Below are 15903 nucleotides of genomic sequence, written 5' to 3'. Positions count from 1 at the left end.
GTGCACTGACCAAATGATTCATATTGTCTTTAATTATATTTCCATTATCCATACAATTTCAAATTATGCATCCTAACTAGCTTTTTTCCAGTACTTGCATTTGTTGAAAATCTTTAAGGACTGAAGAAGTACTAATATAATACTCAAAAAATATTTGTAAGTAGTTGATCTCAAAAGCATATGTGATTAAAGAGTTACTGATTTATAGGTAAAAGTTTTTCAAGAATATAATATAGCTACTATACATTTTAATGTAGTAGTTATTTCAGAAAAATTATTTCAGTCCATAAAACATCTGATTTTTGTTTGTTTAGCTTTACATGTGAAAAGTGAGTTCCTTTCATGTCTTCACAGAATATCTGAAGCAGTTCCTCACTAACAATGTTACATAGTCAAACAAATCTTGTATTTTATCTGTCTCAGTTTCCAAGTACTCAGTGCTGTAGGTGGTAGTTGCTACTTTATTTGTGCATGATTCCAAAAATCACTCATGTGGAATGCATGTGTTCTTATATTTTTTCTCACCTCAGTAAAAAGAGGGGATAAAGAAAAATCAAAATTTAGATGTTGAATAAAAATCTACAAAGCTAAACAGCTGAAACTTCGATTTCTCAGTAAGCAGTTGTGGGAACTGTGAACACTGCTTAGGTAAAACATGCTGAATTGATACTTTAACAGCAGAAGTTAAAACATCATAATTGTTCCTTCTGGTTTCAAGCCATATTTGTAAAGGGGGAGGTAAAAAAACCTTCTTGCTCATGAAGATGTTATCCCTTGTCCTTCTATCCCATCCTCCTTTTACATTATTCCAAGTGCTTACTCTCCTGTGTTTACCCTTTTGCTGAAGATGTATTGCCAACCAACACATCCCTGATATAGAACTAAATTTTGATATAGGGAAAAAAGACTTAGCTAAAGGTTGTAGGCCTTTGACTTTTCTGGTCTATAATGACCCACCACAAAAGAAATGTAAATTGCTGAATGGACAGATTGGTTAGAAATGGTGATTAAAAATGGTACTTTTAAATGCCTAACTTCTGTCTGTGGCTCAGCCTCTTCTCAAAGGGCTGCACCATGTGGAGAATTGAGGCTGCTGCAGATAATAAACGTCATCCTTCCAAATAAAGCTATAAAAAAGTGGGGGTTTACATCTGCAAGTTTTTCTTCAGGTGACAGTCACCTATAGACAGTTGTACTCAGGTCATAAGGTCAACTTTGCTTTTGGTTCCAAGATTGCTCAGCTTGGCTAAATGTTGCTGTCTTCTACTGCTTCAATTCTCTGCCTTTCAATAGGCTATAACAGAAGAAACAAATTTAATTGTTATTTTCTTTTTCTCCTAAAATAATTTTATTTTTAAAATAAGGAACGGGGTAGGTTAATAATTAAACTGGTGGGATAATATCCAAATTGAATTCCTTTTGCATACTGCCGTGATCATATGTAAAATCTAGTCATTACAGTTTAAGCAGTTTTCTCTCATGAAGGGAGGAGGTGTTAAGGAACAGTGGAACAGCTGTATCTCAGTGATTCAGCAAGGAAAAATGATGCAATGCCTCTTGTGCTGCTGGTGGCTGTGCCTTCTCAAAAGATATATAAAGATGGTGGAAAATTTAAATATGAAGAGACCCTATAGCAATTTTATCCAAATATGGCATGTTTCCAATGTATGGGCTAAGAAATTACTAAATTTCTTCCTAACTTTTCCTCGTGTTTTACATTTGGTAACATAGTCACTGAGATTGATTTAAAATGTGGAGTAATCTACCTGCTTGGTCTTTTTAGGAACAGGAATGTCTGGAATTTCTGGTATAAACCTCTGGGTACTCTAATTCCTGCATTGGTTTCTCCGTCTGGTGGATACAGTCTTAAGAGGGAAACAATACATCTTTCAGGTCCTTCAAAAATGCTTCAAGAAATGATGGCACAGTACAAAGAAGTCCTGGTTGGAAAAACAGGTAATATGGTATTTTATTGTCTAGATCATTAATCCAGCAGCTCTAAGTTACACAAAACTATCATAGAAAATTGCTGAGAGTGCAGTTTTTGAAGGCCTTGCATACGGCACATGTCAGGAGTCAGGATGTGCTGGCAAGTCTGCACTTGGGAGTTTATCTCTCTGGGAGAGATATTTATTTATCTATTAGATACATGGTAAAAACACTCTGCTACTTAGGGCCATTTATAATGTCCATGTTCCAACATTGAGACTAAATGCTGAATATACTAAATGCTTACTAACTCAGTGGCTCTCTCCATCTACCCAGCCCTCACGGGAATGCTATTCTAGGCTCTGAGGTGATGTCACCTCTCCTACTTCACACAGTACTGCTGATGTGGTACAGTCCTGTGCCTTCAGCTGAAACTTAGTAGATGAAGCTTTCCTTAGTAATTCTGAACTTGTTCTGGTGGGTGTGGTTTTGCTACTACTCCTACCACTAAAGGTAAAGAGGAGCCTGACATCTTTCATGCAAGGGCCATTCTTTTTTTCTTTTTTTAAATGGGCCTAAGCTGCTATGGAACTGAGTGAAACACCTCATGTTCTTGCTCCCTGCCTGGAAAACACAGGGGAGACTGCAGAGGATCATTGTTTCATTCACAGAGCAGAAAAGTAATCTTCTTTTCCCCAGAAAGAATAGACCTGTTGTGAGTCATTAAATTAGGAACTACAGAACCAGCACAGAAAACATGGGAAGTGTCAGGCAGCTGTGTTAAGCCTGTTCTACCCATGCAATAACCATACTTTTTCAATATTGCTATGCTATATTCACCACAATGGCATCAAAGACCATGTGGCAGGCCATACAATAAATACCCCCATTCTTACCCATACACTATACCTGGGAGCCAGATGATTGTGAAGTGTCCAGACACAACAAGCTGTTCATCCTGTCATTTGAGAGAGAAGGGAAAGCAATGCCAATGCTGAACTCCAGAGAATCCACCTAAAATTTTCAGTTAACTACCTATCATAGTTCCCTACAGATTCACAGCTTTTCCTGGACTCCCAAAGCCACACTGCTCACAACACCTAAGTTGAGAGAACCTATTTTTATTGTGCAGAAAACGGAGGTAGAAGCTTTGCACTAATTACAAACCAGGACTTAGAATCATCAGAGGAGCTATGACCAACTCCTGCATAAGGCTTACATAAGTGGTGAGTCATGCAGTCTTACAGAAGAATAGGGAGAGAGGCTTTCATTATGTTGTTTGCCTAATCAGAAATATGAAAATAAAAGAACACAGCACTCAGTGGGTTACATTTGGCTAACTGTGGGCTGAAATTTCTGCAGTTGCACTATGATAGAGGCATTTCGTTGTTTGTAGTCCCAGCTTATATTAAACAGAGAGGATTTTTTTCATAAATCTTTGCCTCTGGGGCAGAATTAAGGTTCTTTGGGAACCCTAGCTATGTGTTCCCAGACATTAATGTCTGGAAGCAGCACCATGAGAGTAAAAATGAAGGTATATGCCTAGAGAGGATACTGGGAGTAAATGAAGAGACCCAAGGGCAGGGTAGGGTTTGTGAGGATAAGAATGTGAAGAAGCAGTGGAGTGGAAGCAAAGCTTTTTAGGTTGACTGAAAAACAGTGGAGTGATGACTTCTCCTGACTTACTAGTCTTTTTCCAAGCTCTCAGGCAGGTAGCTGAATGGGCAGTATTTTATCCAGCACTGTTGTTAGTCATGAGCTGAGATACCTGCAGCCCTTTAAAGACAGCTGGAGAATTTTGAGGTTCAAAGTTGGCTGAAGCTTTACGTGCAGCAACAGTGCTCTTTACACTGGTGTGATTAACTCATCACTGCTTCTCATTTTCCTCCACTCATCTTTTGCACTTCATGAGGCAAAAATTCAGGACTGTGGGGAGCTGTGGCCTCTTTGTCCCCACCTTATTATCCTATAGGTCCATCTGGTTGCTCAGTGCAAATACTCCTGTCTAACATCCTGTGGCTAAGCAGAGGAGCCAGTAGACATTTTTATCTGCCCCACAAAATACCTCCCAGTACTTTCTTGCCTGGAAAGAGAACACAGTGCAATGTGGCACAAGAAGAACAGGCACTGCTGCACGAACCATCAGGATTTGCTCCTCTGTAAGTTGCCAGACTGCCTTGAAAAGGACGACTATGCAGGATCCTTAGGGCTAGGGTTGGTTAGTTTGGGTTGTTTTTCCGTTTTAGTATTTCTTTGGGGGTGTGGAATCCCTTTCATCAAGCAAGGGGTGGGAAAAAAGGCAAATTGTTGAAAGCTAGTTAACTCTGAGAAATAGTTGAGCCTTAAAATAGCTCGTTAGAATGCGTATTCCTGCCCCTATCCCTGAATACTTCGAAGCCTGGCTGTTCTTGTTGCACTAGAAGAACCCCGGACTCTGTCTTTAAAGCCCCCTCCCCCTGGGCAGCTGCAGGGCCGGAGTTTGAGCCTGGGGAGCTGCAGCCCCCGTCCTGCAGCCCGGCCAAGCCCCCGACACCGGGGCCGCACCAGCGGCAATTCCGCAGGCTGTGGGACGGGAATGTGCCGGGGATCCCGGGCATTCCGCAGGCTGCGGGACGGGAATGTGCCGGGGATCCCGGGCATTCCGCAGGCTGCGGGACGGGAATGTGCCGGGGATCCCGGGCATTCCGCAGGCTGCGGGACGGGAATGAGCCGGGGATCCCGGGCATTCCGCAGGCTGCGGGACGGGAATGTGCCGGGGATCCCGGGCATTCCGCAGGCTGTGGGACGGGAATGAGCCGGGGATCCCGGGAGGCAGGGAAGTACAGAAGCTCACGCCCAGGTCCCGGTATACTTTTTATTGCTACGGCAACGACTGGAAACATCACCTGGGCTCAGCAATCTCCAATTCATAGCCTTTTTCGGCTGAAAAAAAGAGACGGTCGATTGAAAGCATAGGGGTTTCGCAAGTGCGGTGTTCTTCGCGGACACCTGGCCCTTTCCCCGGCAGGCCGAGCCCCCGAGGCGGCCCGGCGGCCGTTCCGATGCCATCGAGCGCCCGGCGATGCCCCATTGAGTCCTTAAGCGCCGCTGATGGCCCGGGCGCGGCGCGGCCGCCCCTGCCCGGGGCCTTTGGCCCTCGGGGCTGTGCGCCCTGACCGGCGCTCGGCTCTCCCGCCTGGCCGCGCCCAGCCGGGCCGGGCCGGGCCCGCCGAAGGGCCGCTGCCCCCTCACGCAGCGCGGTCAAGGCCGCGGGGCGCCCGAGGCGGCCCGGCCGAGCCCGCGCCGCCGTCCATGGCGACCCGCCCGCCGTGCCTGTGGCTGTGCCTGGCCGGGCTGCTGAGCCTGCGGGCGGCCCGCTCCCTGCCCCTGCGCCCCGACCCGCGGGACGCCGTGCTGGCGGCGGCCTTGCAGCGCCTGCGGGAGGTCTTCGACATCGAGGAGCTGCCGCCCGACGTGCTGCCCAGCAAGAAGCCGCCCCAGTTCATGGTGGATCTCTTCAACAAGGTGGCCGACGCCAACGGCATCACTCGCGCCCCGGGGCTGCTGCAGGGCGACGTGGTGCGCAGCTTCGAGGACCGAGGTGGGCCCGGGCGGCGGGGCCGAGCCCCGGTGAATCCCCACGGCGGGCGGGGCAGGCCCTACGGAGTCTGGCCTTGTTCCTAAAGAAGGGTCTTTTCCAGTTCACGTGGACCACCACCACTTCTACTTCGACATCAGCGCGATGGAGAAGAGCGAGCAGATGCTGAAAGCCGAGTTCAGGGTCTTCAAGCTTAAGAGGGCACATCGGTCCAGAAGGTCCGACACGCAACATTTCTGCAAAGTAAGTGAGGAAATAGTTAAACACTTAATTCTGCTATCTTTGTTAATAATACTGAAAATAAGGAGGGCGACTACGTGTCACGAAAACCTGCTTTGTTGTTATTTTTGTTCTGTCATACTCACTTTTTCTTTACCTCCACTATGCAGAAGTAATCTAAAGTTTTGACTTTGGCGTTATGCTGACCTGTGTGCTATGGCAGTGGGCCTTCCCTAAAGATACCAATGTCAGACGATCCCAAATGTACTTTTCTGGGATTTGGGATATTTCGAAATTCGAAATGACATTTATCTGCGGTAGTTGCTCCGAAAAATAGAGATAGCAGCCAGGGATTCATTGGAAAACAAGGCGGGTAAGGAAATTGAGTGTATCTATTCCTCTGGCAAAAGGCAGGATTGGACTTTTTGCAGACCTGAAGACAAGTATGTGGAAGAACAGAAGACTTTGACGATATCAGGTGTTCAAAACAGGATAGGGATGGTTAGGATAATTTTCTACAGTATCTATACCAGGTGTCCTGCCTCTGAACACATCTAGAAGCAGATGTATGCAGTGATAACTGTTTTTCTGTTAAACTGTCCCAAATTTACCTTTTACCTCTTTTAGAATGACGGCACAGTTTTTCAGCTATGATGTAGCAGAAACCTGCATAATCTTCATCCTCCTACTTTGCTGTAAGAACAATCAAATGAATTTCTTCTTGTTTTTGTTGTATATTGCTGTTATTTAGGTAGAAGTGTATGAGCTCTTGGAGAGTGAAAATAAGCCACAGAAAAAACATCTCATTGCATCAAGATTATTGTCCCTCTACACAGAAGGCTGGGAAGTCTTCAACGTCACACAGACAGTAAGCAGAGAAGTCTGACTTAATTTTTTTTCTTAAACTTTTGAGATGACACCTTACGACTCCAGCATTGCCATTAAGCTGGGTTTTGAGGTCAATTCAAATAGAAGGACAGCAGCAGAGGGAGAAGCTTTCTCTCTACCCTTAAAAGTACACCTGGTGCTACCTGAAATAAAGAAGTGTTAATGAGCTGCTAGGAGCACAAGGATGGTGAGAACTGAGTAACCCAAACCTAGTCGATTAAGGGATCGATTAATCGATTAGTGTGCAATTTTAACAATAAGATAAGTAAATTTCCTTGATTGTGAATTTCTTCAAATGCCATGTTTTTTAGATTTATATAAGTATTAACGGCATGAAAAGTCTGGAGTTCATATTACTGTGTTCAGATTGCTATGAAAAATAAATTTCTGCTGAAAGCCAGAGAGAGCTTATTTTAATATTAAACGGTGTTGAGTGTACACTCAAGTGTTCATGGCAAATTCTCTGAAATTAATTATCTTTATGTAAATGTAGCTTTGGGGACTGCATATGCTATCTTGTATTTTTAAGTGTTGAATTACTTGTTTAAATATTCAAGTCAATGGAGTCTCAGCTATACAGTTATCTCACTTCTGTTATAATATATGTCCTTATGCTCTCATGGCTTGTGGCCTATTCTCTTTTCCTAATATAAACATTGCTTAATTATAATGCTGTAATTAGAATATTGAAACAATATTTTTTCTCTTCCCTATCTTCACTAGGTTTCCAAGTGGGTTGGAAACAGCAGCTCCAACCATGGCTTTTGGATAACCGCGACACATGTGTCCAACAGTGGAATGGAACACGACGTGGTTACATTTGCCAAGAGCCAGAGCACTTTGCAGGAGAGCAGAAATGCTCTCCTTGTCCTCTTCACCAACAGTAACAAACGGAGGTCTCACAGTTTTGTACCCTCTGCTACAAGTAAGTGCACTTTTAGAATTTGCATGTTCATCTTCTGTCGCCTCCTGCTACCTCACGTAGACCTAACCTCAGTTATTTACTTGCAGTATTGAGCAGGTTTCATGTTTTGCTTTGTCAGTGATCGAAATTTGATTTGATAGTCCTATCTAGTAGGTCGCCAGCATCCTGCCACTCCCCTCACAAAAACTGTGTGTGCCAGAAATATTCATTAATCCTAAGGAGAATCGAGTTTATTTAGTTTGTAATGGGGCAGGAGTTTTATTTTTTAAGTACTGCTTAAATTAATTTTGTGGTGGTGAAATTTGAATGAAAATTGTATGTTAGGTTTATATTGAAAAAAACTCAGGGACCTGGAGTGCTTTGTCAAAAATCTGGTAGAGTCGAGTCATTAAGTGTGATTTTAAGAGTGAAAGAGGTTGTTAAACAGGCAATTTGAACTTCTCTGTCCTTGATTTTTAAGCACCTTTTTAATTTCAATGACTAATTAGCATTGTGACTAAAGGCTGCTTTCATCAAAGACAACGCCCTCGTGCCTTAAAATACAAAACAGTGTCTTACTTCTCTCACTGGCCTTAGTGTAAAATCAGCTAAGGCTGGATTCTAGGGTCTGATAAATGCAAAGAGCTTGAAAGAGGGGCAAAAATCATGCTGTTCTGGCTTTCCAGGCTTTTCTGGTAACTGGTTGTATTTGCATATTAGAAGCAAGGTAGGACAATATTAAGAAGTAGGTGGTGAAATTGATTAGAAATAAAACTTAAAAATGAAAATAGGCTGGTCCGTTTATTTTTGTTTTCCAAATAAAAATTAATAGTGAAATCCCACATCTAGTTTAATGAGCATCAAGCTCTGCACCGGATCCTGTGTCAGGATTGAGAAATTTCTTCTTAACGAAGAAACTCTCTAGCTGTTAGAAACTCTCTGCCTGTTGTTAGTGGTCAGTGACCACATAGATTGTTCTACATATCAGTAAGTTCCAGCTTGTGTACATGGATCTCCATGGATCCCAGGGCTTCTCAGAAGATACTTTAAAAATGCATCCTATAGTCAGTACACTTCATTCCTTAGCAGTGTTCTGTAAACCTGGTGGTGGGTTTTTTTAGGATCAAAAATTTGAAAAATATATTTTTTTACAATGTTACTTTGCACATTACCAGGTTTCTGCACATTCTGCTTTGCAAGTGTATGGGTATAGTTCCTGGGAGAATACTGGAGAGAAAAAGGCTGTGATCTCCACCCTCTGTTAGCACTGCCCAGAATAATGTGTGTTGTAGGAGTGGCTGTATGAAGACAGTTAGTACCATTTTGACTAAATTCAGCCTTGAAGAGGAACTGTGGAGTTCAGAATATTGGTAGATCATTGTGGGGTTTTTTTCTATTTCTGCTGAACTGGGGCTTTTCCAGGACCCAAGATTTGACAGATTTGGAAGTATGGCTTAAATGGCAGTTGAATACACACCCCTTCTGCTACATTCACAGGTTAGGTGCCGTTTTAAAATCTGCTCTGAAGACTTCAATGTAGATTTACTTAATAGACTTTCACACAGAATACTGTACTTTGTAAATGAACTTTGTTTGTGAAATATTAACATTCAGCTTCCTTTCAGAATCAGAAACAAACCACCCTGCCAAATCTTCACGTGTTTCTCATGACACTGCTGTCATGGAAAGCAGCAGTGCCAGCATGAGCAGGAGACCCCGAGCTGCCGCAGCCGCTGCTGCCCGGAGCCCGTTGGCAGCGTGTCACCGAAGGGAGCTCTACGTAGACTTCCATGCTATTGGCTGGTCAGGATGGATTATTCACCCAAGTGGATACAATGCATTTTATTGCAGAGGATCCTGCATCTTCCCTTTGGGGGACAGTCTAAATGCAACAAACCATGCTACAGTTCAGTCCATTGTTTATACACTGAAATTGTCTCAAGATGTCAGCATGCCCTGCTGTGTGCCAGACGAATTGAAGTCCCTCAATCTTCTCTACTTTGATGACAAACAGAATGTCGTCCTTAAAAATTATAAAGATATGGTGGCAACAAGGTGTGGTTGTCATTAGCAAGACTTCTTTGTTGTGTGCATCCGGATTCAGTTCCCCATTTGCCACTGAAGATACCAAAGGAGATGGCATTTCAGTTTATAGGGCAAGAGAGGCAGAAACTGGTCTGTGCTTCAAGTCCTTCTCCTCTCACCACAGCTGTGGAAATGTGGCTGGCTTGTGAAGAGCTGCAGACTTCAAGACCTCCATGGAGAGCTCTTTGAGTGCCTGTTCACCAAGGAAATTATTAAAATCAGGAACTTGCTTTGTGAAGGAGTTGAAACACATTAAGTTGACTGTTCAAATTAAGGTCTTGTTCTGTATACCAAGGCTTAGAATTTCTAATGATTTAACAGGCATGGCATCATGCCTCCATCCAGGATGGGATGTGGGTGTCAGTAGCACAGCCCTAATCAGTTTTGGATGCATGATCCAGTGGGGATGTGCAGTCCTGCTTTGAGCTTTCAGGGTGTTTGCTCAGAGCTAATTTCAGAGGTTTCTACCACTTGCAGATCATGCATTACCAGGAAATGGACTTCTTCCCCTGAGCTTTATGCATCTCTACCAGATGTAGAGAACTCCTCATAAGTCCCCATGGGACTTGCTAGCCAGTCTGAAAGAGCCCATGGGTCAGTATTTGTCTGGGAATCAGCATACTTGGCTTCTAACTCAGGGCTGCTACTCTGTATAGTGAGGCAATGCCTGTCCCTGTAATGGCTGTCAGGGTGTGTGGCAGAGATCGCCTTTGCGTATTTGCTGTGCTGTGGGATCCTAAGCTTGGGTCAGAATCCTCCTGGTTTAGCAAGAAGAAAGAGAACCATGGAGCTTTGGAGGTCCATGAGGATGCTTAGATACTGGCCTGGTTTGGTGTCTGAGTTTTGGTAGAATGTGCAAGCTGATTCCCTCCCCTTTGAAGAATAGGACGACACAGGCTTGGATGGGGCCCCTTGAGATCTTTCAGTCTTGCTACAATTTCATGCAGGTAACCAGCCCACTGCAGTTCCTCAGTCAATTCATTGAGGTGTATCTTAAACCTGGTTGGTTTCTTGTTTCCATTAACCCTTGAAGGAGCCTGGCCTCTCACAGAATGTGACATATCCCATGGCCAGAAACTTCATGGAGAATTTTTTTACTCCAATGAGACTTAAAAAAAGAAAAAGTAATGTTTTTATTTCTGTAAATACTGATGTGTATAATAAATTTATTTAATTTAAATCCCAAACACTTGGGGTATATTAAATTAATCTGTAATATAAAATGCTAATTTTTAAATAAATGTAATGTAACATTGGTATGGTTTGTATGTTGTATTTGAACCTTTCCAAGAGTCATGAATCAAGTAATTTTCCAGAAGAGAGGACATTCCCAGTGGCCTCAGTGGGTACTATATCAGCTCCTCTGTGCCAAGGAGTATAACAGATAAGGAGGATAGATATGTTTCCCTTCAGGGAGGATCCAGTAGTTATTCCTCAAGTGAAAGTGTTTTGGTCTTGGTATATGGTTACCCTAGTAAAGTGGAATGTATATCTGGTAGCCAAGGTGGTTCTAACTGCTGCATCAGCCATGGGATTCAGTGCCATTGCCAAAGGGACTTGGGAAGCTTAGAGAGCCATAATGGATCTCCTTTTAACTGTTTTATTTCCCAGGCTGCTCTTATGCACTTTTTCCTTTTCACTGCAGAAGTACCTGCAGCGTTATAACTCTGTAGGAACCACACCTTGGGAGTGGCAAGATGCATCTACAGTGAGAGTCTGGACCAGGTTGTTTCTGAATGGTGACTTCAGCTGATGTTTTATCTTTGCTTCTTGTGGTAGAAGCCCATAGAACTGAAGTTTTTACTGGCAGCATTTGGATTGGATTGGCAGAGGCAGGATCTGTATCCAACATTGCATTTTCTGTCCATGCGTGACAAATGCTTCCAGCACCATTAGCCTTACATCAGCTTCATCCTTCACTGCTCAACCCAGAGAACTGCCCATTATTTTTCTAGGATATCATAATGTGTTTCTTCTTGTTTCAGATGCCAGGAAAAAAAAATTTAGTGAAAAGCAAGTATGATTAATAAATAAATGATGGGCACACTGAATATTAGCTAACACAGTACTGCCATACAATAGGTGAAATATGTACAGGCAAGCTAGATGCACTAGGTAGTTTTGCACACATTAAATTATTTTTTTTCAACACCACTCAACTTAGTCTTATTATGGCCCATTAAACCCTGATAATTAAAACAAAATATATTGGAATTGTTTATCCTGGACTTTATAAGGAAATGAGGTTCATAATAATGCCAAGGGAAAAAATTTACACTACACCACAACTCATAATTAGAATAACAATTAAGCACAAGTAGGCTCTTTCTTTTTGTTGCCTTGTTTTGTTTGTTTGTTTTGCTTTGCTTTAAAATAAAGGTGAATTTTCTTCTCATTCATTAACTGAAACATGAATAAATTCCAAAATAAGAAGAAAATCCTACTTGTGGTAGAGATGAAGGGTTACACTCAACCCAATGACAAAGCATTTGGTCCAGGTTTGGAACTAAAGTGGTCCAGGCATGTGAGGTATGTGCAGTCACATTTCTCCTAAAGGTGGGGAGAGCACTAAGCCAACATGGCAGTGGGGTCTCAGTGTGTGGTGGGGGAGAGCCAACTGTGAAGAGCACAAATTCACAAGAGTGGTCTCCTGATTGTAGAAATGCTTGTTTTAAGGGATTTTTGTGGTGCTCCTTTCACAAGGTATGGGCAGGTGCTCCTTGGCACTGAAGCAGGGGAAAGGATCTGCTGGGGGGTGTCCTGGAACAGGTAAGGCAGAAAGGATGTGCTTGGGGAAATTGATCTGAGGTGGTTTCCTTTTTTTGGGGGGTAGGTGCAGGGATGGGGTGAGCTGGGGAGGAAGAGAAAATTTCTCTGTGCCTGCCCTGAGGAAGCTAGAGCACAGCGATGCTGTAAGTTCTCTCCTATCCACTCTGCAGTCTTGAAAATGCTGTTTGGTATGAGGCAATCTTCTAGGAATGCTCGGTGTTTCTTCCAGACTGCCAAGGGTAATTACTATGGTTCCTGTTCTTCGTGTAGCAAATGGGGCAATTATTTGAAAGAGCCATGGAGGATAGTATTTATTCATAGTCCTGGAGCTTGTCTCCGGGAAAGAGGAGTGACTGAGTGTCTGGTAAAGTCCAGGGCTTTCCCAGAGATACCAAACCCTCCAGACTACCACCAGTCCCCTTCAGATTGCACATGCAGATGCGTGTATACATGTGTGTTCATTCCTGTGAACACCCACGTGCACATGTTCAGAGGCAGCCTCACTCCTGGTTCAGCCCCAAGGATGGTGCAACTTACCCAGAACTGAGATGGAGTGCTTGGGCTAATGTGAGAGCATTGCCACATCCAGAGGGTGCATTTCAATGGCTTTGTGCAAAAGTATGTCACACCTAGGCCGCTTCTCTTCTGGCCTGGAGTGCAGCTCACCTCCAAGGAGAGTAGTTAGTAGGTGTGAATTTGCCTTACCTTTGGTGAATGAGACATTAAAGCAGCATTAAAGCAGCTAGTAAAATGTTTTATTTCTTCCTATCGGGTTTACTGCTAGAAGCCATTCACAGAATAAGGGGGAACTACTAGCTTTCTGTTGTCACAGAATGTTTGCAGCTTTAGATTCTTGCATATACTAACTGCCCTTATTCAGAGCTAGATCGCGGCCTGCCTTATCGTGGAAAACAAAAGCTGTAGATTTTCACTGAGAACATGACCTGATACTGGGAACTGACTAAACTTTAACTGAAACCACGATTTGGTGATGCTGTAAATTCAGGCCTTGTGACACAAAGCGGCATTCTGGCATAAACCCCAGTATGCCGTTTCAGATCTGTTCAAAGAAACCTTTCTTTATTAACCATCAGGTTATATGGTATTGTCAGGCAGCACAAAATGGTGTGTGTATTTAAAAATCGGTGTAGACTTTCTACTGTGATCCACATTGTAATCAACTCTTCATCTGCATCATATTTTCTGCTAAATGTGCTGAGCCAGTGTTTGTGTCCAAGCAACTGTGCCCTCAAAAGCCATAGACTGAAAGACCTTTCATTGGAAGTCTTTATTCACAACTCTTGGTTAGAATACTTATTTTATCCGGGAAGAAGCAGCTTTGTATGATATCTTCACTAAAAACCCAGATAATCCCCCTGGAAACCTGTGTGTTTTGCCTCATCCTGGCACAGACCTTGCCCGTCCTAAGCATAGGTTTGGTAAAGGCACAGCTCCAGGCAGAGTGTGGCAGATACTGAGGAAGGCTCCTGGCAGAATTATCTTGTGTGCCACTAGAGGTGCTGTGAAGTACCTTCTTGTTTTCCATTGAGAGGGAAGGCAAGAGTGAATTATGGGCTGTTCATAGGGTCCTGGCCAGCTCTGAAGGGAAACATACGGCACTAAGAGAACTGTATGGAGGGCAGTGGTGAAGGGCTGTGTGTACCTACATGAAGCGTTTTGCAACCTGGATTGAATGAGTGTAACACTCGCCAGAACATGAACAAGACAAGAAATCATGGGTTCAGGCCTGGCATACTGAATGACTTCTTGGTGGTATGTAATTTAAGCTAATATCCCTTTCTGTCTCGTGCACTTCCTCTGCCCTGTCATGAAATTTCTATCCAATTCAATTGATTGCTTAGCCCTTGTCTAGGTTCTGATTAGAGACTTTCCTCTCTGATGTTGCATGTTCCTTTACCTAATGGTCATGTAATTTCTGTTAACAACAGCTCTCAAATGAGAAGAAAATAGATACCAGTTTATGCATACCAGTGTATGAAGTCTCCATTAAAGGCAGAAGGAGGAGAGAGAAGGAAGGCTTACTATAAATGGGACGAGGAACATAGAAGTTCAATTACCAGAATTCCATTTTCTTTGTGCATGTTAAACCTGTTGTAGCTACTGTAACTAGCACATGCGTTGTGTCTAATTGCTGCTTTCCAGCTTGACCTAATTGATGCTCTGATTTGCAGTCACCTTACCTCTATGAGTCTATGTTTCATTATATTTTACCCTTGCTCCTGAAATCCTAAAATTCCCATGGGGAAAAATAGACTATAGCAATCTAGAGCTTTTGTGTATGAACTGACAATCCTTTCTCTCCTGTAAATTTCTTCATCTACCCCTGAACAGTGGAAATACAGTGGGTTGACAAAGAGGTTTATTAGTTACCCCCAAAATACTCCTTATTTAGGCTGGCATAACTACTTATAACTCACTGGGAGTTTTACTTAAACTCTGAATGAAAACTGCAGTGATATAAAAGGTTAGAGATAATTTCATAACCTAATTGGGGTGTTTATATTACAGGACTGTGCTATTCTCAGTCCCTGCCTGTAATTGCAAAGAAAGAGTTCTCTGATGAGGAATGTGTCAGTATCTTCCATGGAAAATTATTTAAAGAAAAGCTTTTGAAATATGAAAACCTCACGGTTTTAGCTTTAAATAAGCAATTCAGTCATCATTAAAAAAAAAAAAAACCCTCTAATGTCTCCTGCAGCTTTGATTTCAAACACGTCACATTCTTCATTAAAGCAATCATTGTTAAAACAGAGGGACATAAAGCAACATAGGATTTATTCCTTCATTAAACTGATGATCCGTATATGAAGCCAATTAACATTATGAGTCTGGTGAACATCAAGTGTAAAGAGGTTACAGAAAATTAAAAGCAGTCACCTTGGTCTTTAGATAAAGAAAGAACACTTTTACATTATAAATTATAAGAGTGTCCAAGCGGGACAAATCGGCAAATTTGGTTAATTGGAAAATACATTTTACTGCACATGAATTAGGGTAAAATAACCTTTTAGCTGCTAGCCTTTTTCTGTGGTCAGGTATTGAGAATCACGGGAAAGAAAACATTTGGACATGGAGAGGCAAGAGAGCCATTTAATCAAACTGAGTTGTTCCTTGAGTTTTACAAATGATCCCCTCGAAGCTCAGTGTTTCCAAGGAAAACATCCTTTCAGTGATTTTGCTCAGCAGTTCAGCCCTAGGTTTTGTTTTCATGGGTGAAATACAAGAAGAAGTGTGCTTGTGTGTGCAGCACAGGAACAGTTCTGCTCTAAGACACGATCAGCTAAGTGTCTATCCTGAATTATGCTTCTTTGGACTTTTTCTTGCAAACCTAGTAACTAATATTGATATCACAGGAGTCACAGTAATAACAACAGTAATAATGATAATAGTAATGAAAATTAAGTTTATGAAGGCGACTTTAAGAACTTTATAATAAAAGGTAATTTTTTTCCTGAAATATTGTAGCTCTGTACATGATTTCATTCTTGATTTTAGTGCTTGCCTTTGGTAG

At 42.6% G+C, this 15903-nt stretch overlaps 1 protein-coding gene across 1 annotated transcript; it reads left to right on the top strand.

Annotated features, from left to right (window-relative positions):
* The first annotated feature begins 5220 nt into the window (after window positions 1-5220).
* LOC108961668 (bone morphogenetic protein 2-like) lies at window positions 5221-10784 on the top strand. The gene is made up of 5 exons (XM_030241169.2): window positions 5221-5509; window positions 5610-5749; window positions 6477-6593; window positions 7337-7538; window positions 9143-10784. Exons 1-5 carry the CDS (start codon window positions 5221-5223, stop codon window positions 9586-9588), a joined length of 1194 nt encoding a protein of 397 aa, XP_030097029.2. The 3' UTR covers window positions 9589-10784.
* Window positions 10785-15903: the final 5119 nt, after the last annotated feature.

This window comes from Serinus canaria, chromosome 6 (genome assembly GCF_022539315.1).
Source record: "Serinus canaria isolate serCan28SL12 chromosome 6, serCan2020, whole genome shotgun sequence".
In the NCBI taxonomy this organism is placed as follows: domain Eukaryota; kingdom Metazoa; phylum Chordata; class Aves; order Passeriformes; family Fringillidae; genus Serinus; species Serinus canaria.
Note: the sequence above shows the minus strand (reverse complement) of the source record. Positions and strands in the feature narration are given on the sequence as shown.